The 22,955-nt window shown below is 26.3% G+C and overlaps 2 protein-coding genes across 9 annotated transcripts in view; both read left to right on the forward strand.

Moving 5' to 3' along the window:
• The window catches only part of LOC100161209 (potassium voltage-gated channel subfamily KQT member 1), a 263,780-nt gene extending 251,053 nt beyond the window's left edge, over positions 1–12,727 (forward strand). For all 7 annotated transcript variants that reach the window (XM_029487960.1, XM_016803745.2, XM_029487961.1 and 4 more), the window contains 6 exons: positions 5,417–5,620; positions 5,700–5,883; positions 7,244–7,358; positions 7,716–7,872; positions 10,640–10,762; positions 10,960–12,727. In XM_029487960.1, coding sequence (XP_029343820.1) covers positions 5,417–5,620; positions 5,700–5,883; positions 7,244–7,358; positions 7,716–7,872; positions 10,640–10,762; positions 10,960–11,055 — 879 coding nt within the window. In that variant the 3' untranslated portion in view covers positions 11,056–12,727. The remainder of the gene's footprint in view (positions 1–5,416; positions 5,621–5,699; positions 5,884–7,243; positions 7,359–7,715; positions 7,873–10,639; positions 10,763–10,959) is intronic.
• A 5,696-nt stretch (positions 12,728–18,423) lies between these two features.
• The window catches only part of LOC100165333 (condensin-2 complex subunit G2), a 12,885-nt gene continuing 8,353 nt past the window's right edge, over positions 18,424–22,955 (forward strand). The window contains exons 1-8 of one of the 2 annotated variants that reach the window (XM_016803742.2): positions 18,424–18,561; positions 18,694–18,820; positions 20,385–20,648; positions 21,032–21,208; positions 21,285–21,470; positions 21,775–21,888; positions 21,951–22,136; positions 22,220–22,393. In XM_016803742.2, coding sequence (XP_016659231.1) covers positions 18,512–18,561; positions 18,694–18,820; positions 20,385–20,648; positions 21,032–21,208; positions 21,285–21,470; positions 21,775–21,888; positions 21,951–22,136; positions 22,220–22,393 — 1,278 coding nt within the window. In that variant the 5' untranslated portion in view covers positions 18,424–18,511. Of the gene's footprint in view, positions 18,562–18,693; positions 18,821–20,384; positions 20,649–21,031; positions 21,209–21,284; positions 21,471–21,774; positions 21,889–21,950; positions 22,137–22,219; positions 22,394–22,955 lie in introns of those variants that run through there. The other variant, XM_016803743.2, reaches the window with a different exon arrangement.

Genomic DNA, 22,955 nt, shown 5'->3' on the forward strand with positions numbered 1-22,955 from the left:
GGTTCAGTTGATTTATAAGAAAAAAAAAATGTTATAAAAAATGTGAAGGCATCTAGGTATAAATACTTAATTTAAGTATTTTTATTGGCAGTGTACAATATATGTATTATTATAGTTTAGGTAGGTACCTGTATAGTATTGAACTCGAGCAACGTGGAATATCCGGAATATAGCGAGACCGTATGACCTTTGTGGACAAAGTAATGAAAACCACATTTCAACTATAGAGACTTGACAGTCATGTAACACACATCATGCACCACGCAAATCAGTAGCTTGATCTAAAGCTCACCTAGGAGAGGGTTTCAATTTTTTATCTAACTCTTTGATAAAGACGAGTGCATTTCTTCCACGCCTCGCATTAATCAGCACCTATACATTTTGTTTTATGCAAATTTGACAAATGTATAGATACAATCATAAAAAAATTAAAAAACTAAGCCTCCCTCTCAAACGCACCATTGTCACAAATTAACCGGTTACCTTATAATATAAAAAAAATAATAAGTGATAATATATTTTTACGTCATGTGATGATTGATACATACTACCATTATAATATACCTACCGTGTGTCTATATCACGATTTCTAATCAATTAATCATTTCGTAATAGTAATATAGTTACAATCATAATAATATAGGGTTGTGTATACATTATATCGTATTACGCCATGTGTACCGCGATAAGGACAATATAAATCCGTTGTACATGGCATCGTAGATAAAATATTTTATGGAGTTCTGCATATTATACACAATATACGTGCACATATTATTGTGAAACAGTTAACCCTCGCCCCCGGACAGCCTAAATATTCTGCAGGAAATTAACCTAGCTCACGTCGTGACGATATTATATTATTTAAAACATCATCCCTCATCCATCGGTGCCTACACCGTATAATATATAATTTATAGTTTAGTCAATTTGCGGGATTCGACCCCGCGATTAATGGGTGAAATTTTTAAGCGTCTCCCCACCAAAATAAATATGTTCATTTTACGCAGGTCATCATGAATTACTCAATAATTCCACAGCGTAATGTAAATGATTATTTTAAGAGATCAACCATTGATTGATAAACTGAAGCTTAGATAAGTTTATATTGTTGCACTGCCATGTCAGATTCGTAACAGTTTAGCGAAGTAACGATTTTTATTTTTTGAATAACCGTCGTATAGTTACCGCAAGACACATTATTATATCGAACAAACTGGAAAGTCATTTAGTTCAATGCTGTTTTCTTTACGTATTATATCTGTAAAACATTACGAAACGACTAGAATTCTTAATCTCAACAAATATGTATAATCTTATTCTGTGCGTTTGCAGTCTCTTACAATATAATATAGTTAAATACAATATAGGCAGTAGGCATTGTTGAAAAAATGCAAGGAAATCTATTTCTACGTCATCTCGATCTTTTGTTTTATTTTAATGTTTACGTTTTAAATTCTGAATGGCTTTTAGTTATAATATTAATTGTATATTATGTACAACTAATATTATAGATAACAACGATTATTAACAAAAAGAAAAATTAAGCTTAAAATATTGATATTCTACACACTACACAAGTTAGGCTTATTATAAACTTATTATTATTATTTTTTAATAATAAGATAATCATTGACTTTCAAATTAATAATGTAGAACATATTTAAGATATCAGCAAAAAAGTACCCGATTTTTTAACATCAGCCGTTTTATCGAACGACATTATAAATCTCAGAGATACGTCTAATTTAATGAGACTACTATATATCCTCAATAGCTGAATAAATATGAGCTTTTCTAAAATTTTTATATTTACGTTTCAAGACGATTGAAGAATAAGTAGTCGGACAGGGACAAGAAAATATGGAGAGCATAGGATGGTGACAATCACAGATTTATGTAATAATGGAAGAATTAGTTGAGAAACACATGTCGATAAAATAATTAATTTATAGATTATATTAGAGTCAATGTTTTTTGATAAAAATGGATTAAAAATGTTGAGTCACTAAATAACCGAAAAATATGTCCATTATATTCCAGAACTAAGCTTAGTTTAGAGAATTTCACTATGTGTTTGCTAAATTAAAGTCACCATAAAACCATTAAATTATACACAATTATATGCATAAACAGCATAAAATTAGAAAACTTAACTTGCCAAATTCAGTGCAAAACATCCTCAATCTTTGTGGACGAATACGACAGTACTATCACAGACGTACGCATTAATATGAAATCGATGAAAAACTCGGTTCTGTTTTCACTATTTGTTACTTCTTAACAGAAAATACTTTAGTATTTAGTAACACTTAGGATTTAATACAGCTGATGTTATTTAGATAAGCAAACGTAAATATTAAATTATAATTTATATATCTATAACTATTATACAATCTATACATATCTAACGTATTTATGTAAATGTATATTGTTTTTGCTAAAAAATAAACTTATTATTATTATTATATAATCTAAATACATGAAACTTTTTCTTTAAGAAAATCCAACCGGCTTAAAATTAAACATCTATTTGCAGCTTATTTTAAGTTATAACTACTTATATTGTATTTTTATATGCTTTGTAAAAAATGAAATTTGTATGTGAATAAAAAATGTCCATCATTCATAGACGTGATAAATGTATAATTTATAAAATATAAGCACAGTGGCAATAATATGTTGTAACTACAATTTTTAAGTATACTGTATACACATATTTTAATATTTCAGCCCTTTAAAAAAGTCAAAATCAAGTTTTATATATTTTATTGTAGAAATTTATGACGTTAAATTACTTCAAAACATACCCAATTAAAAATAAAAATAAACGGTGGTATATAATATTTACCTAAGTTATATTAAGAATTAGCATTATTTTCCCATAATGCCGCTTACAAACATGAATTATTGCCGTGTATAAATTAAAAGAAAAAATAACACCTAATCTTCATATTTTAGTATATTTAAAAATGAATTTAAAACTTTTTATGCATTTAACTACCTACCTATTCTATTATAAATCATGATTTGACCAGACGTCGATTTTAGGAAAACGGAAGAAAGATACCTACTACCTATAGTAGGTAATTTATATTATACGCATTTAATCATCATAAAAAAATATTTTTTTAACTATAGGTATCTATAAATAAGTACCTATATCTGAATTGCATGAAGGTTTTGCCAAAGATATTCCATACGATTTACAAGTATTTTATACTGTTAAATACAATCACAGTTATCATCGCTAGCCATGTATTGTTTACTTAATTACTTAATACTTATATATAAGTATAACATTAGTGTATAAGTATCAAGGTACCTATATTATTTATAAGCCATCGTTGTTTTCTATTTGACATTGGGATATTTAATTTTTGTTTTAAAGTCTTGTCTTACGTATATAGTACTTACTCTAAAATCCAAATCCATGTACAAATTTACAATATTATTAATTAAATAGGTACATTAAATTACTTAAGCCGAGTGGCTTAGTTCAATTAAATTAGTATACAGTTTTCTTATTTGGTTTTACAATAATTTGTTTTATGTTTTTCTCAACAAACCACTTGCTTTGGAAAACGAAGGTTCAATACACTATTTATTTCTTATTTTGTCTGTAATTTCAAAAAACATGAGAGCAGTGAGCCAGTGACCACTAAAGTTCAAAGCCATGTTTCGTAGTCAGAAACTTGAAAAACATTTTTGTGATTACTTTTGTTGTTATAAAAAACTGAGTTTTAGAATATTATTCATGGTCCAGTAACAATAATTCCTGAATAAGAATATTATATCCAAGCAAATAGGCCGTAGTGAATAAGATTCAATCTGGTTTAAAATTATGTATTTCTACTCAATGTGTATTGTGTATCTACTTAAATGTCCTATAATATGAATGTTACCTATAACCCACTTATTTATCAAATTGTATAGTGCACTCTAATTTCATTATTTTTAGAAATTGTAATGACATTTTTTTTTCAGACTGATATAGTTTTGCAAATTTTGTTTTTTTAATTTCCAATACAATGCATTACTTTGTTTGAAATCATGTACATTTTATTATTTTTATCAGTAGGATAAAAAAAAAATGTGTACAAAACATTTTAAAATCAAAATTTGAATAATATTAACAGATGGACGTGAGTATATACTATATAGTATATTACTTTAAACTATAGAATAAAAACAAAAAACTTTAAATTTTAAATTTCTATAAATAACTAAAAAAAGTCAAAATATTTTGAAAAAATTTATATCATGCATAAAAAATTACAAAATAAATATTTTATGAAAATTTCAAGTATCTGCGGTAATTATTTTTTGAATTACAGCAAAATAAGCAAATCGTTCGATGAGGAATCTTTAGTTTAAGGGTGAATATCCAGTATCGTAAAAATTTGATCTGAAAAAGCTCATAAAAATTTAATTTGAGTTTACAGTTATTTTTTTTTTCTGTTAACTTTATAAAACTTATGATAAAACTTGTATTAAATTTTTAATTAATTTAAACAACCAAAAATTAGTTTTCGATTATAATTAAAAAAAACTTTAATAATCAAAAAATCTCCATGGCTATAAACAGCTCAAAAAGAGTCAACATATTTTGAAAATTTCATAGTGTACCTACGGAAAATTATATATTAAAATTATATAAACTACATCCAAAAAAACTAAATCGATTTTGTCAAAAACCAGTTTAGCGCAAAAATACCTGTTTTTCCTTAATTTTTTTTTTCTTCTTCCTAACGCTTTTGTATACTACTTGCAATTTTTTCAAACAAAACCCAAAGTATCAACTGGCTTCACTTTTCTACCAAAAAGGATGATGAAGTAGAAAATAAAATTATTTTAGCTACCCAAAAAGGTGATGCCAGACACAAAAAAAAACATTGTAAAATCAATACATTCATCGCTCCTCTCAGAATCTAAAACAAAATTATTAAATACATACAATTTATTGTAACATCAAATAATAAATAGCCACCAGTATGAACAGCATAGATAAAAATAATAGCCATATTTAAAAATCGCAATACATAATTTGTATAACATAAAATAAGTTATACAAATAATATAAGCTAAACTTATGATTTATAATCAGATTTAAAATGTATAAAAAAAAAACTCTGAAAGAAAATACAGAATGTTCGTCATTTAATTTAATTAAACTAACTAAACTAATTAAATTAAATGGGTTATTGAAAAAAAATATTTCTCTTGATAGGTAGCTGTTTTACAATTCAAAAAATGAGATATCTTACATTTTATACTTTTATTTTGCTTTTCGATTTGTAGGGGTTTTATTGTTTGATGCAAGTACAACCCTTGATGGGGGGTGGGGGAGTATACTGTGTATAGTACATATTATCGTATGTTTTAAAACCGTTTTATAAGTTTTGCATAATTATAGGGCATATTGGGTTCTGGGTTCGCATTGAAAGTGCAGCAAAAACAACGGCAGAAGCATTTCAACCGGCAAATACCTGCGGCCGCGATGCTGATACAATGCCTGTGGAGGTGCTACGCGGCGGATAAATGTTTCAACAGCCAAGCCACTTGGGACATTTACATCAAGGAACCGGGACACCCGAAAGATAACTCGTCGTTGAGTAAAGTTAGTCACTTACACCCAAATACTGCGGTACAATAGTATAAATAATACGTTATGTTTCCATGTCGTGTTGCGTGTATAGTCTTTGATCATGCAAGTAGCGAAGCGCGCCAGCGTCTTGAAGCGGAAGAGATCAAAAAGCAAAATGGACACACCCGGAGCGACGAATAATAATAGGGATTGCCCGCAAGCTCAAACTTTACCCCCACCGCCCAGAAGGGAAAGTGACGGAGAAGTCGTTTTCTACATAGAAGAACCCAAAGCGAGTAAGTATACACACACATATTATTATTATAATTATTATACCTACGCGTTCGCCGTGCCCACCAATCGATTTGTACGGGTTATTACGATGTTGTGAATTGGGGTGATTTAAAATTAGAGGCAAGGGCATCCACAGAGGGGAGAGAAGGGGAAGTTGCGCCGCATAGATTTTTTTCTGGGTCAATTATTATAATTATTAAGTAGTATAAAATATTACAAAATAAATATTTTTTAAATTAAAAATAAAAAAAAAAACATTTTTTTGTACCGAGTTATTTATATTATACTCGATTATGAACGTCACAACTAAAAACGTTACTTTAATAGTTTTATGGAATATAGTGGTGGGACCAAGAGTAGTGTGAAGTGTCAACCAAGTTTTTAATTTTTTTTATAAAAACATTAAATGTTAATAGATTGCATACAAGAAACATTTCATTCTATAAAATATAATCTAAAATTATTAATTCAATATGGTAACATCTTATTTATTGAAAAAAAATTATGTTAATTTAAAATTACATAATATCATTTAATTAAAGCTGATTCTGTAAGATAATGTAATAACTATTTTTTTTTCAATCCGAAGACTAATTTTATTAAATGCAATTACAACAATTGCTTTCTCCATTTTTCCCTGTCATTCGCCATAAATTTTATCTGCTGAGGAGGTTAGGTTAGGTGCCTTGTATTATTAGGTTTATTTATTTTGTTCTTGGTCTTCATCTTGGTCGTGTTCCTTCCATCATTCCTTCGGTTATTAGACTATGTAATTTGTCTCCATTGAACTAACTACATATAATTTATAAATCATTTTTAAATTCCCTACATATATGAAAGAAAACATGTCACTAACAATAATTTATCACTCATCGGATACTAAAAAAAAAAACTATGAATATTGCAATGTTAAAAAATATATAATTTTTGACATAATATTAAAATGATATTTCACGATCCTTTTATTTTTAATCTATTTCGGATAATTTACCGTCAAAAATTATTTCAGATTTCAGATACATTTTCCAAAATTATGTCAGTACAATATTCAAAGTTGTTTTGTAATAACCGTTAATACTTAATGTATTGACCTATTGTATAACATATATTATATATTACATACATTTTCACTGGAATTAATATTAATTATTTGATTGGAATAATATGTGTACATTTACATTTTTTTATGTATATGAAAGAAGAACATTTTTTATGGGTAAATTTTAAATTTAAATTTAAAAATAAATAATAATAATTTTATATTATTTAAATTTACATAATTCTAATTATATATTCTCCTAATATTTGTATTATAATTATTGTTATAATCGTTATTTTTTGTGTATTTTCCGTTATGTTTAGCCACTCCAAATCGTGTTAGAAGAGAAGCTAGAGGATATGTCAGCCAGACGAGTTCCGTGACGGAAGCTGCAAGCGACGAAGTCGACTTGGAAATGGAACCAGAGCGAGTGACCACGTGAGTTAGACATTTTGATCTATGATATCATGCGCCTTCAAAAGAACCTATATTATTTGCGAGTATGATATTATAAAAATATAATTATTATAATGCGATAATGAGTAACTAAGTGTAGGTCCTATGACTGGTTTTATCAAAAACTTCAAAAACGGATAATAAGTTCATTTAACTTTTCATTTAAAAGTATTTATTTAATGAAACTACTTAACGATTTTACAGATTAGTGAAAAATACAAATTTGAATGACTTTATAATTATTTTTTGCTATCTCAAAGTTATTAAATCGAAACATAGAACCTTTATGTAAATTTAAAACAAATTCAAATATGTTTTAAATTAATATTTGTTATATAGGTTAACCGACGTACACAAAAATGCTATTCGAGCTATTAGAAAGATCAAATATTTTGTAGCCAGAAGAAAATTTCAACAAGCTAGAAAACCATACGATGTACGTGATGTTATCGAACAATACAGCCAAGGTCATTTAAATATGATGGTTCGAATAAAGGTAAAAAAAATTGCAGTGTTTCAAAAATCTTTAAAAAAAATATATAAGAAATTAAATATTACAAATAAACTATTTGTATCTATATTATGTATCATTCTATTGTACAAGTGGTAATGTAGAAAAAATAATTAAATTAATACATATTTGAACTTATTTTATACCATTAATTGAAGTAGTTACACTGAGAAACCGATTTTCAAAGTAGGTATTTTTCAAGATTTTCATCGACACTTATGCATAGTTCTATAATAGTTAATACAACAATACATACATGTATATATAATAGTATATTAAAAATGTAAATTATCCCTTTCATAATATTAACTAATATTAAAATTTTTAGTTAAAAAAATAACTTTTATGCGTTTTTTCTCTTTAACAGCACTTCCATCTCCAACAAGCACTTGTTACATTGTTAATGAAAAAAACAAAATTTTAATAGCTTTTAACAAAACTAAGTTTTAGATGTTCCGAAGTATATTTATATAGTTTTTAAGGAATATTCCTCAATGTTTATAGTATTTGTTCATAGATTTTCAAAATCCATGTATTTCTCCTATTATATTTTTAATATAAATGTATGTATAAATTATTCATTTATGAAGTATACATAATTTGTATGTATTTACTCTAATTATACACCAAAGTTCAAAAAAAAATTATAATTAGTTACATTTATTAAGCATTATTCATACACTCATGCTTATATGTTATTGGCATAATATAAGCAATTAAGCAAAATATATAATATTGTATACTATAAGTACCATGTGGTATTTTATTTTGTCGACAAGTGGGTTAAATAATAAATAAATAAAGTAAACTACTTTTTATAATCCTCTAAACTAATGAACTAAATAATATAAAGCAAACCAATAACAAAACCTACTGACCATGTAGGTATTCTATATAATTTTATTATCCTTTTTAAATCGCTGAAATATTATGAAATCACTTTGAAATCGGTACCTACAGCTTTTCTATTCGTCGGTTTTTAACAATTCATAGTTTTTTTTACCTATAATTTATAATATCGAATAGATTAAGGTATTAATACTGACATAAATATGTTTATAAATAGTGAAATATGTTAGTCTAACTTAATATTTTAACATGTTTTATAATATTAACATAGCAAATTGTACGCTCAACAGAACACGTGTAAACAAGTTATGAGTATTTTAAAACTGTAAATTGTTTGTACATCTCAAAATACTCATAACTCGCTTTAAAATTAAAATATAATAAAAAGCCTATTTGATTGCCTAGATATTAATTTTACCTTTAAATTTTATAAGAGGTCAATTTACTCTAATTTTTAAACTAACGGAGCTACACGTATTTTTCTGAGCGTACAATTTTTTATGCTACTCACTTGTAAGACGAAGACAACATATGCGAGTGAGGCATCCTCTTAAGCTTTAATTTTTACGTTACTATAATATTGACCCATTATTACAATCAAAGGTCATTTGTCCCATTTGTCAATTATCATAATGACCTAGGTTTAACTTAAGACGTTAAACTTCGTTGGTTCCCCTAACAGAAGAACTCAAAACATTTTCTTCTCGATCATCTAATTTTTTTCGAATCTATTGCCTAGGTATGCTTGATATGACTCTAAATCTATCTATTTATTTCTCATCTACATATGAAATAATTAGACTATGGGTATTCTTCTAATGTACAGCCTCTCTCACACATTGTAATAAACTCAAAAACCTTCAAATACCACGCCTATAGTATATCACCAGAATTCTAAAATCCACCACATCTCCTACTATTGAAGTAGAAATAATTTGCTCGCCTTTAACATCGGTTAAAGCTAGATGGCTAGCCCGTTCCTACTTAAAAGATCAGAAAATCTTCACCCTGACATCTTCTATAACTTCCTTGCAAACAGATTCTAATTCAAGCATTCACCTCAAATATTTTTTAAATCACTCGCCTACCACTTATTATCATAATCAGGTTCTTAATTCATACGCTCACAGAATAGAATTATATCATACAGTACCATTATCTAACCCGGTCACACTAGGATCTCCGGTAATGAGACTGCTGACTCACAGGTAAAAGCTACATCCTCCCTGTACTATCCTTCAACTAGACCAATATCCTGTTTAACTTTTGTCCAATATTATAAAAATAGAGTTGATAAATTATAAATCGGCTATTGGGAAAGTCTCCTGATTCATTTTAACACTTGGTATAAAGACATGATACCATAGCTTGGTAATAATGGTAATATCAAGATAATCCATAACTTCTCTCCCTAAGTTTTATAATTCAAAATTATCACGCCAAAAATTTTCCTCATTCCCTCTCCTTCATTTTAAACATACACTACTACCTTTGCAATCGTCCCATATTATTCCCTTCTCTGTATTCTTCGTATTTCTCCTGCAATCTCTGACATTCTACATATAATTTTTAACTATCCATTTATTTTCTTCCAACGTGACAGTTTTCTCACTTTAATAATTTTTTTAAATGTTATTTATCCTCAGTTCATCATATTCTTTAATTCTTGCTTTATTATTTTTTCCTCACTCAGTCTCTTATATAATGCGGGATTTAAAATTTAAAATTTACGTAACTGTTTTCCCAATTTAATAGTTAAATATGTATTGATTTGTCCATATTAAAACATTAACTATCAAAACTAATGGTTTTATAGGTTCCAAAAAAAAACGACCATTTTTAATTTATATGTGTACATTCCGCGTGAACATTGGTCTCATTATTAACGATCTTTTTTTTTCAGGAATTACAAAGAAGGTTAGATCAAACGCTCGGAAAGCCAGGAAGCTACCTGGCAGGAATTGACCGATCAGGCAATGTTAAGCCTATGACAATTGGTGCTCGTTTGTATAGACTAGAACAGCAGGTAAAATTTAATTATCTAAACAATAAAAACTTGGAAAATATTTTGTTTGTTTGGCCATATCCACTATTTACAAAATGTAATTTGTCAGTTAGGGGGGGGGAGTCCTTCTCAACACCACATAAGCGTAATTTATAATTTGATTATTTTTGGATTGATTATATATTCAGTACATTTTCCATCCCTGTTTTATGTTTTAGCTATCCATTATGGACAAGAAGCTGGACCAGTTGGTGTACCTTTTAAACGTCCAAACGCACAGACAACAGTTTCCGGCCTTAGAAGAACAAGTTTAAACGTTTTAAAATAATATCAAAACGTCTCTTTTTCATAGATCACCCGACCAATGTTATTATTTTATTAAGGAACAAAACAAACTTCTTACAGTCACGCAAAATTAATGTACACATATCTTTGACTAAAAAAAGCTTTATCTGGTAATTTTATCCTTTCGATGACGTAACAACATTATTGGTTGTTGAAAGACAAAAACTGTAATAATAAAGACAAATAATAATAATAATAATAATAATAATAATAACAATAATAATAATATTTAGACGAAAATAAATATTTTTATGAGAACCCTTGTTTGAAGCATTCTTATGACGGAACCTAATTTTAGGCTAATGCACAATAAAATTATTAATAATATATTATATTTAAATATAATTATCGTTAAATAAATCTAAAACACTATTTTTCTATGTCTATTTAATACAAAAATCGTACTTGAATTAATATTATAAATATATTTAATTATTCTAACAATAAAATGTTAAAATATGCTTTGGCAGTAATTTAGTGTAAATCACTTAAATAAATATCTCTCATAAACACTTAAATATAAAATAAAATTTAGTTATTAGTTTTTTTTTATATAACGACTGGTGATTCCTTTAGGCTTAATTAATTCGAATTTTATACATTCTTAGGGTTACATGGATATTGATATGTGGTAGTTGGTAAAAACAAATTGAGCTTATAGGTGTTAGGTATAGTTTTAATCAAATAATCTGTTATTTATTGAAATTATATTTATTTATGTGGCAGAGCGTAAACATTCTTCAAACGTTTATTTGATAGTAATTCAAAAAAGCAATAATTAAAAACATTTACTCGGTGTTCAAACGAATAATAATAATAACGACAAACCCAAACCCTTAATATAATCAACATCTACCCAGTTTGTTTTTATTTTACATTTCGAAATCGATAAGTTTCAGAAACTTCTTTATTTATATGAAATATATTTTCTTATTTTAATCTGTATCTAAACCGTATCCCTGAAAGTTTCCCGGCTCGCACAGTGACCAAAATTAGTTTGAAAATTAAACAATCAAGTATAAGACTAAAATTAAAACATATTATTTTTCATAATAGAATACTTTTTTTTCATTTTCTTTTTTTATTGGGACCAATAAACTCCAATAACAAGGATAATTTTAAAACGTTATATCAAAAAATTCTAAAAAAAATATGTAATAATTATTATAATAAAAGTTAAAATTGAGTGTACCGTATTATTACCTACCTATGTATTTAGAAAAAATATGTTCTCATTTCATTCGAACACCAATAATGCCATATAGTTTTAATCAACTATTATATTAGATTGAATATCATACAAATTACGAGTTAACAAAAAATAGATTTTTAAAAAAATAAAAATAATTTAAAACTTTATATACGTAGTTTTATCTGTCGAGTTTAACAAATAAGAAGTTGACTACGTTAGGTACATTTTTTCACAATTACTAAATTCGAAATAAAATCTTCATGTGTATAGGTACTTTGCAGTGTTTTCAACATTATCATCTACAAATGAAAACAACCCGCTTACGTTCAATTACGAATCGGAAATAAATAAAATAATAATTTTTTTGTATGAATACTTAATGTAATTTACTGTTCTATTGCTCCCTATTATGTTTGTGTACCCTGAAACAAGACAATAGGTTATAACTTTTTAAGGGATAACTATTATTATTTACGTAACTGTTTTTTTTTCATTTTATATTTAATAATACGTTTAGTACCTATATACTTAGATGTTTCTGATATTTTTACCTAAACGAATATTTTTTTCAAACAGTGTAAGGTACTATGGTCTATGAGTTCTTAAATTGTTTTTATTCGATGGTATAATATAGATAGGTAGTACAATAGATACCAAAATGTTCTGTTTACAAATAAGTTTATAGTAGTTATTGGAGTCATTTCACAGTCTGCACATTGCGTTTTAAGCTGAGTACCTACAGGAAAAAAGTTTATATGAACACGATTACATTTCGCGTTAATCACGTTAGGTATATGTTTATCTTTTTTTTCAAAAAATATTTTCTTGTGGAACGGATATGAAAAAAATCCATACATTTTTTGTTTTAAAATTTTAAAAACATCATTCTGAATAGTGGGTATTTGATTTGTTATGAATTGACCAATGCATAATATTGGAAAAACATTTTGTAAAGCAATCTCTAATCTTGGGTCTAAATAAGTGCCTTTTAAACACAGTTAGTAATAAATAATCATATTATTAGCTTAACCTGATATGTGGTTATAAAAATAATTTTTTTCGACGTATATCTTCTAAACTATATATTTATAAAATGTTCGTTTAATCAATACGACAAAAATAAATCATTTTATTTAAACACGAGTATAATAACTATACTTTTATGTAGTAACTATTTCTACCACATCATGAATGTATTTTATATTTCTTTCTATAAAAACGATAATCCATATTATGTTTTATGAGGATCAGTTCGTATATTACATAGATTGAGGTAGTATGCATATTATAATAAAGATAGTTATGTTTAAACAACAATTTCAATTGTATTGACGAATTTTCTCATTTACAGGTACTAGACTTATAAAAATAATAAAATAAAAATAAAAAATGGAAAAAAATTAAATAATAACTATCACTATAAGTTTTTAGATCGGTGGGGTCATTTTACACATCGATTCGTTATAATACAACAGAAATGTTCTTTTTTTTATGATATTTTACTTTATTAGGCGCATTTGTTTTTTATACGGACACTTTTGGCTATAGACTAGTGCAAACAATGTTTATAATATAGATTCGTCTATCGCGACTGTAATTTATATATTATATAAATCACAAACGTTGCTACTGTGATCATTAAAGTTTAAATATAATGTTAATAATATTTTAATATAGTGTGCCCTTATTATTATATATATTATATTTAGCATGTTTTTTGTACATTTGACTTCAACAAAAAATATAGAATTGCTTTATTTTTTAAAAAAAACTAAATTTAATAAAAAAAAACAAACGTCGAACTTATACTCTCATTGTTTACTACTTTTGTTGTACATTCATTTTCATTTTCATTTTAGAAACAATTTTCGAGCTTTAGTCAATTTTTTTAATCTTGTTAAAAAATTATTATCTAATTATGTATTATGTATAAATGAAAAACAAATTATTATATTTTCCATCTCTGTATTTATGTTTTAATTTTTAGAGATTTTAATTAAAGTATAATACGAGAAATGTTTATGATAATACTATTATAAAATGCATTCCATTACAAACAAGCATTTCAAATCGTATACGTTTATTACTATATAATTTTATTTAAACGATATAATTTGTACATTTATTTACTTTAAATTTTTATTATTAATTAGTTTTTAGTTGTATTATTAAAATACATTATGCATTTTATTATTCTTTACATTAATTAAAATAAAAAATAAAAGCTACAAATACATGTAGGTATTGATTTTTTACCTTATAGGTTAATTATACTTGTACCTTATCATTCTTATCCCTTTATCCAAGAGAATAATGATTATTCTGTTATCGTTTTGATGGTATAATATACACTATACCTACATGTTGGTCTCTTATATTATAACTAGCTGAATAACCCGGCGTTGCCCATGAAAAATATTGTGATTATTTAACTTCTTTTGGGTGTAATTCGCTGTGTATGATAATTGATAGGGATAGGCGTGGAAGCAAAATCATATTATATTTTAATTTTTAGCCATCCAGCGTGGCGTTGACCGTGAGCTTCACTTATATGGTTATGCGAACAGTATACTACCAGGTAAACAATCTACATGTGGTAGATTGCGGACACAACAAAGTGGAAGATAAAATATAGCCTATATTAGTACCTACAGCTTTGTAGTTGAAAAACAATTTGTATACAGTAGTAATATTTATATATTAATATATTTTGGGGGTTATTTTATTTTATTTTTACAGACAAACTGGCGTAATTGTACCCAGCTTTGTGAAATAATTTGCATATATAACCTGCAACCATTAATAAACAAAGTAAAAAAAAAATAAAAAGGGATTGAATTTCCAAAAATAATTTTTTAGCGGACGCCCACGTCTTAATAGCTATCTATATGCCAAATTTCAGCCAGATCTAGTAGTTCCGGCTAGGCGATGATAAATCACTCAGGACAAGTAATTTTGTATATATAGATATAGTCAGTATTATAAAATTAAAAAAAAATTAGTAGGTAATAACTAATACTATTTCGTTTTATTCAAAAAAATATCCAAAGCCAAATTATTCCTGATTAAACATTCCTGGACAAAATATCCCGCATATATTTGAATTTTATAATTATAAATAATTTTATAATTTGAAATTTAACCTTTGATATAAAAGTTGCAGTTAGAAATAATAAGAAAAATGCAGGTAAGTGGATACCGCTCTGCTGTACAGTAGGTTACAAGTAGATCACTGTAACTTTTGGATGGTATTAAATTTAAATTCAATATTATATATCATTGTATACGAAAAACGATTCTGAGGGAAGACGCGCGCAGTCTGTCAGCCTAAATGTATGTATATTTTATGATGTTATTGTGATTTTTTTCGTCATAGTATGAACTATTTATGAGAATCTTTGTTTTAAATTTTCAATCCTTAGTTATAAAAATTTAACATTCTATAATTTTTTAATTACACTAATTGATAATTATCGAGATTTTGATAAATGTTGTCAAAATTTGGACTTAAAATGCTTATAAAAAGAAATTGTGCCTATGTATTATTGTAACAACATATTAGGCACCTTGTATTACATTTTCACGCTTTTTTACCCAAAAAATACAATTTCATTGTCATTTAAAAAAGAAAAGCTAAAAAAAAAATGAAATTTTAAAATGGGCGTAAACAACTCGAAACGAGTCAAAATATTTTGAAAATTTTATCAAATATAGAAAATAATAAGATAAACATATGGTGTAAATTTCAAGTATCTACAGTTATTTGTTTTTGAAATTACAACATAATAAGAAAATCGCTACCTAAGTACATCAGAAATCGAGTGAATATCCAATGTCGTAAAAATATCAACTTCAAACGCTCATAAAATTATAAAAATGTAATTTGACTTTTTGGTAGACTTTTTTTTTATTGATAATGATCATCATAAAGATAAAGATAAATAAAGATAAATCCTCAAAATATTTGCGCATTTTCTTACCCTGTGTTCGTAATGTATTAAATAAAAGTATAATTCCTTAAAATCACCTTAAATTGGATCACGATATAGAGAAGATAAGGTGACACCACTCCCATATCTTTCAATGATGCAATATTGACGCAAAAAATCACGGCAGTTTAGTAATTCATAATTTAACACCAGAGTACGCCACCCGTCGCTCGAAGGCCGAATTTTATACGAGTCGTAATGGAGATTTAGATTTAAATTGTATTTAAGTGTATTAATTGTTGTTCAAATGTTACATAGATGAGCAATAGTTGTTGATCACAGGTTAAATAACGGAATTCGACCGGTAAAATCAGTGGGTTAAGCGTAATCGAAGTGTAATCCACTAACAGTGGCGGAGCCAATCATGCATTTTGTGGTTCACTGAACCACCAAAAAGTTTGGGGTGGTTGTCATTTTAATAGGTAGGTTATAGGGTATACTTGGTCTTGGTAATCAGTGTCCGGTATAGCCATATAGGTAATATGATAAAACCAGCCAAGTGCGATTCGGACTCACGTTTTTATACCATGCAGCTGATCACCTCAATATCACAAATTAATATTATTAATCGTCGCTCTGATTTGATAAGGATAACGTCCCTAGATAATAGATTTTATGATTATATTCACTTACCTACAATTACTGACTTGTGAGTTGTCGTAGTGATTACTGTGTTTTTAAGAACTTGAAAAAAATTATTTTTATGAAATACTTATACAAAATGGCAGAAAAAGACAAAATCTATTCACCATTTTTAATATAAAGAAAAAAAAACCATGTACAGTTGAAAAAAATTACCATCAATTTCATCTTCCCCATCACTAATAATTAATTGTACATCCTCCTGGGGAACTAGAAAACAAATGGTATCATATTTAAATAAAAATAAATAATCATGCAATTATGAATTAATAGTGAATAATTTATAGAAAGAATACAATATCATTAAAATTTTATGCTCAACAATTTACCATCAAAGTCTTCTTCGTCGCCACTATTATTAAATAGAATATTTTCTTGGGGAACTAGAAAACAAATATTATTTTATTTAATTGATAAATTAATAAAAGAAAAATAAATACATACTTTGAAGAGCATAGTTATGATCCATTTTATATTAAAATTATAAATTATTTAATAATTAAATGTTAAATAATTTATAGGTACTAATGTACTATTATAATAATAAATATAATTAATAATTAATAATATTAAAATAAAATTTTTAACCCAGACATTGATTACGAGTACAATAATACGATATTTCTTTATATCAATTTAAAAAAAAACAGAGGTTGGTATCATTACAATTTTGAACTCCCGCCAAGGTGTATTGATAAGGTGTCGTCATTAGTTTGAAAACTTGATTGAAAATTTTACTACAGATAGTCGTCACCACCGGGAGCACTATATGTCCTAAAGAGGCCGAAAAACGAAAACTTTAGTATACCAAAACTATAGAAAATTTAAAATATATTATGATTTAAGGAATAAAATTCAAAATTTTTCATTGCATAATGACTTCTATGTTCTAAATTATTTGTATACATGTATTTAAATACTTTCTTTTTATCAAATACAACTATTATTAAATATAATTAACTTAATTAACTTAGTTTGAATTTAATTTAAAGATTTTAAGAAGGATGCAAATATCCAAAGAAGTGACATTCATGATATTTTATAATTGATGTCTACTCGATATAAAATATTGCAAATGATTAAAATACAAATGTAATCATTGTAATTACATGCTCCAATTTATTATGCCAACTTGATTAAAAAAAAACTTTTTATTATTCAATGTTTTTGTAAATACTAATTTAAATTTAAAAAAAAATATCATTTTAATTCTTAATTTTTAAGACATTTTGCATTTAACAGTATGAAAAAACTGGCCTTCATAGGACAGGAAGCGCGCTCTGGTGACTATAGAACTGTGGTAATATTTTCAATCAAGAGTGTATACGTATAGGGGTCCAGAGTGACGACACCTTATCAATACACCTTGCTACACGTGTAGTATGCAAAATCAATGCTATTATCAATGCGGATATTATGATTACGTCACTCGAAATGGCGGTTAAATATCATGTTAACATTGTTTATACTTTTTGTTTTCTATTATCTGGGATCTGATACAGTGATACGTAGTCTTAACTCTTATTTAGTATTTTAGTGTTTTAGACTTTAGTGATTTATACTTACTGGTTATACTGTTTCTATAGTGTCTATTGGTGTAGTATGAAATGTGAAATATTATACAAAGATGACAATAATTTAGCTACTAATAAGTAATATTACAATAGTATTTAATTTAAAGAACTTATGCATCGTATGACATTTTTATGTAGTTTACTTGTTTGTGTTCATTTATTCATCAAATGTTGAATATTTTGTACACTAATACACTATATACTTTTTAGTCATGAAAAAGTGTTGAATTTGACAGTAGGCATCAAAATGAGCGAAAAATCATACAAAAATATTAAAGCTAAGTTGCTAGAATGCAACAAATTACCAGAACCAATAAAGGACATATTAAAAATAACGGTAAAATTATTTTTTTTGAATCTATACTTTTCTTAAAACATAATGAATTTAAAAACTAAATCCTTAAACTAATAATTCCAAAGTACTAAATAAATATAAATACCTGTTATGGACCTTGGCATCTTGCTAATAGTACCTCAGGTGCTAAATCAAAAACTTATTTTGAATACAATTATGACAGATTATTGATACTTTTATATCCATTCTAGTCAAAGTTAAAGTTACTCAAAGAAGGTATACCTTATGCTAAATCCCTTTAATTTGTCTGCTGAAATACCTAGTTAGTTTATTTTATATTTCCTTAATTATAATTATTTTTAATATTATTTATATTATGTTTATGATATCAATATAATATGTTGATATAATTGTTTAATAAACATATATTAATATGGTATTTTATATCATTTGTTAAGTTCTTTAATCTTAGGGTACTACAAAAATCTTTTTTAAATTTGAAAACCTGGTCAAAAACTTACTTAATACTAAATCATTCAATTAAAACAAGCAATAACAGTGGGGTCATTTGTGGATGCAAGGGTATGCAAATGCATCCTATGATTTTTTTTCAACACACTTTTTGTGGAGATCATATTTTCATAAAATTATAATATAAAACAAATAACAATAATTTTGTATTTTTTTTTGATTTGTGACAATATTTTGTGGATCACCAATACAACTATAGTTATTTTATAGTTCTATAACAATAATTTTATCATTGCCTGTTAGAACTGCTTCCAATGTACGCTTTTTTTCGACATTGAAAAGAGTGAAAAGTTATTTGCGCTTAACTATGGGAGATAACAGGTTAAGTGATTTAATGGTTATGGCAATTGAAAAAGAAGAAGCTGATACACTAGATCTTAATGAAGCAGTTGATAGTTTCGCTAAATTAAAATCTAGAAGATTTCCTTTATTGTAAATTGTAATTTATTAAATTATATTTAAATATACATTACTTATTAATTATATATAATTTGGTTTATAGATATTTTTATATGAAGCTTTATATATTATAGCTGTGGTGATCCATATTATAATATTATATTAAAACAAACTAAAAAACATTTTTGCTAACAAAATTATTATTATTTGTTTTTTTATAATTTCTATAAAATTATCTACATTTACACTAAAAGTGTGTTGAAAAAAATTCATTGGATGACTCGAGCAACTGGTATTACTTTAGATTTTCAATATTGGTTTTGCATCCCATGAAAAAATGTGAAATGACGCCCCTGAGCAATAAGCAACAGAAGATTTTCAAGGAGGATAGTTTTATTTCATACAGATAATAATTTTAATTTAATCATTGCAATTTTCAAAATATATAGATATAAAGCTAGGTCTATGGGCCATGGGGATACATTTGTGATCCTCCTTGCCACTTATTAGTGATTTATAATAGATACCTATTAGCATTTAACACTCGGCACTCTTAATAACGTATTTATGTATTTAATAAAATTAAGTGTATAAATATTATCATACACTTTTACCTACCGATCTTATTAATAAAATATGTAGCAAAAAATAATTTAATTTACTTGTATTTGTTTAGAACAATAATTCATTAAAAGACTTAGATGAAAACGATTTCAATCAGTTATGTATTTTGATACAAGATTTCATTAAGGAACATCAGGGTGTTGAAAATATTGCACAAGATGTAGAGCTATTGTTATGTTATCAATCCATTTTAAACCTCGTCAACTTTACAATTACTTGCGCTGATGACGACATATTACCTGTAAATGATAATGATTGTTTACTTAAGACCGTAATGGTTTTTCAAACTTTTTACCCTACAAATCTCAAGTATAAGGTAAATATTTAAATATTATAGTTATGTATGAGCTATTATTACTACATCAATATTAAATAGTAATTAAATATCTGTTATAAATTATAATACAATGCTGTAAGTACCTAATACAGAGCATTTTTATTTTTCAAAATCATCAAATTAACTTATATTTTAAAATTGTTTTATTAGAATCTCCAAAGTTACTTAAAAGTCAAGTTAAAATCGTCTACTATTTAATAATTTTTCTTTTATTCACTTCAAGTATATTTTAGGTATTAAATTACTGTTGTATTAACATTTTCAAGCAGTAATTTATAATTTTAAGTGCATATTACTTGGTAATAGAATATTAGTTGAATATCATAATATACTTTGTTGCATTTTTTAATAATATTTGTTAGTTCAAATTAGATATAGTAAAAATGTGCTGTAGCTTCTGGCAATTTGTAACTACTTCAACAACACAAAAAAGATCTGACAATATTTACAATTTTGACTTGGTTTTAACTCAAAATTTTGTTTTCACTTTGAATTATATATTTGATACTATTAAAGTGACTACAAAAAAAACGGACATGGTAAGATTATGGTACCTACCCACAATATTTAATTTGTTTTTTGATAATTGGTATTATTTTTATTTGAATGTTGTAGAAAGTATTATCTACTTTAGTGTGGGAATTTTGCAAAATTATGAGCAATTTACCTTCCAATTTAAATGGATTGAATTTATTTGTTTCCAATTTAAAGACATTGATGAAGTGCCCATTGTTTTTGGAAACTGAAACAGGAAAATTGGCTATAGCAGATATATTTACATGTAGTCAACAACTATTTCTCGTAATATTTTAAGTAACAAATAATTTGAGACCAATACTTATATAATATGTAGTGGCATAATATACGTTTTTCTCTTAGAGGAACAATTAATTTATAATAAAACTACCCACCAACCCATCAATTTAAAAATTGTTGTTTATATGATTATTTGCCATTCTATGCACAAAAACTAATAAATTACATTATATAAATATATTTTACTTATTATTTTTTAAATACTTATGCCACTGCTTATTATAGGTATAACTAAATTCATCTCATATCACATAAATGTAATGTTAATATATTTTATTTATTCGTGTAGAAATTTCATCAAACAGTTAGACAAAATATACCAAAAGCAAACAGGTCAGAAGCTGAAGCATATGGGGAAATATATTTTATGGCGTGGATAAATTCTAATTCAACCATAAGAGAAGTAATTTTTTTATAAGCATCTTAATATTGATTATAAATTCTACAGTATGTATATCATTACAGGTTATTGAAGAACAAATGTTTGACTTCATATCCAAAACACTGACTTTACGGCGTACAGGTTTAGCTTTTTATGCTTATCGTAATGCCTTAATTCTTTTGCAAAGTATGCAAAATCACAGAAAACATTTAATGTTCAGCAAAGTCATAACTAAGCTATATGCTCCTGTTATTTGGAGACAGTTAACGGTATACTTTACAATTTTAATTTTAGAGTAAAACCATGTTTTTATTTTTAAAACAATTTTTTTGTATTTATGGTACCTGAATAGAGTGAATTTAGTGTGGTCAGATGTAATGCTACTGACATTTTAGCAAGAGCTTATCCGTTGGAAAAAAGAGGAGAAGGTCGAGAAGTATCTTCAAGGTTTTTAATGAAACAACAAAATGCATTTTTGGATTTATTAGTTGATGTTTGTCCTCAAGTTCGAATAGCTGCTATAAAAGTATGTAATTATAATATGTTAATGATGTATTAAATAATAGATATTATATACTTTTTACTTTTAATGTACATTGCACTTAGTAAAACAGTTTTATATTTACCATTTTATTTATTAAGCAAATAATTTTATTAAGAGGACGTGATGTCCGCATGTGTTGTCTCCGTCTTACAAGTGCGTAACATAGCAAATTTTACGCTCAGCAGAACACGTGTAACTCCGTTAATTTAAAAATTAGAGTGAATTGACCTCTTATAAAATCTAAAGATAATAATCTTATCTTTAGATTTTATTTCTTCAAAACTAAATTTAAAATTCCTACATTTTTAATTATTTAAGAAAAAAAATGAATACTATTAAGTTCAAATCTACTATTTAAAACCTGAATTGGATCAATTGTTCTAAATTATAGAATTTAAATGCATTTGATTCATATCTAAGATTAGCTGTTATTTTTATATATAATGCAATTGTTCTGTACAAATTATTGTATTATTATTATTATTTTATTAAAATGTATCATATTCAATAAATGTTATTCATATATTATGGTTTGAATCCTTTC

This window comes from Acyrthosiphon pisum, chromosome A1 (assembly GCF_005508785.2).
Source record: "Acyrthosiphon pisum isolate AL4f chromosome A1, pea_aphid_22Mar2018_4r6ur, whole genome shotgun sequence".
NCBI classification, from domain to species: domain Eukaryota; kingdom Metazoa; phylum Arthropoda; class Insecta; order Hemiptera; family Aphididae; genus Acyrthosiphon; species Acyrthosiphon pisum.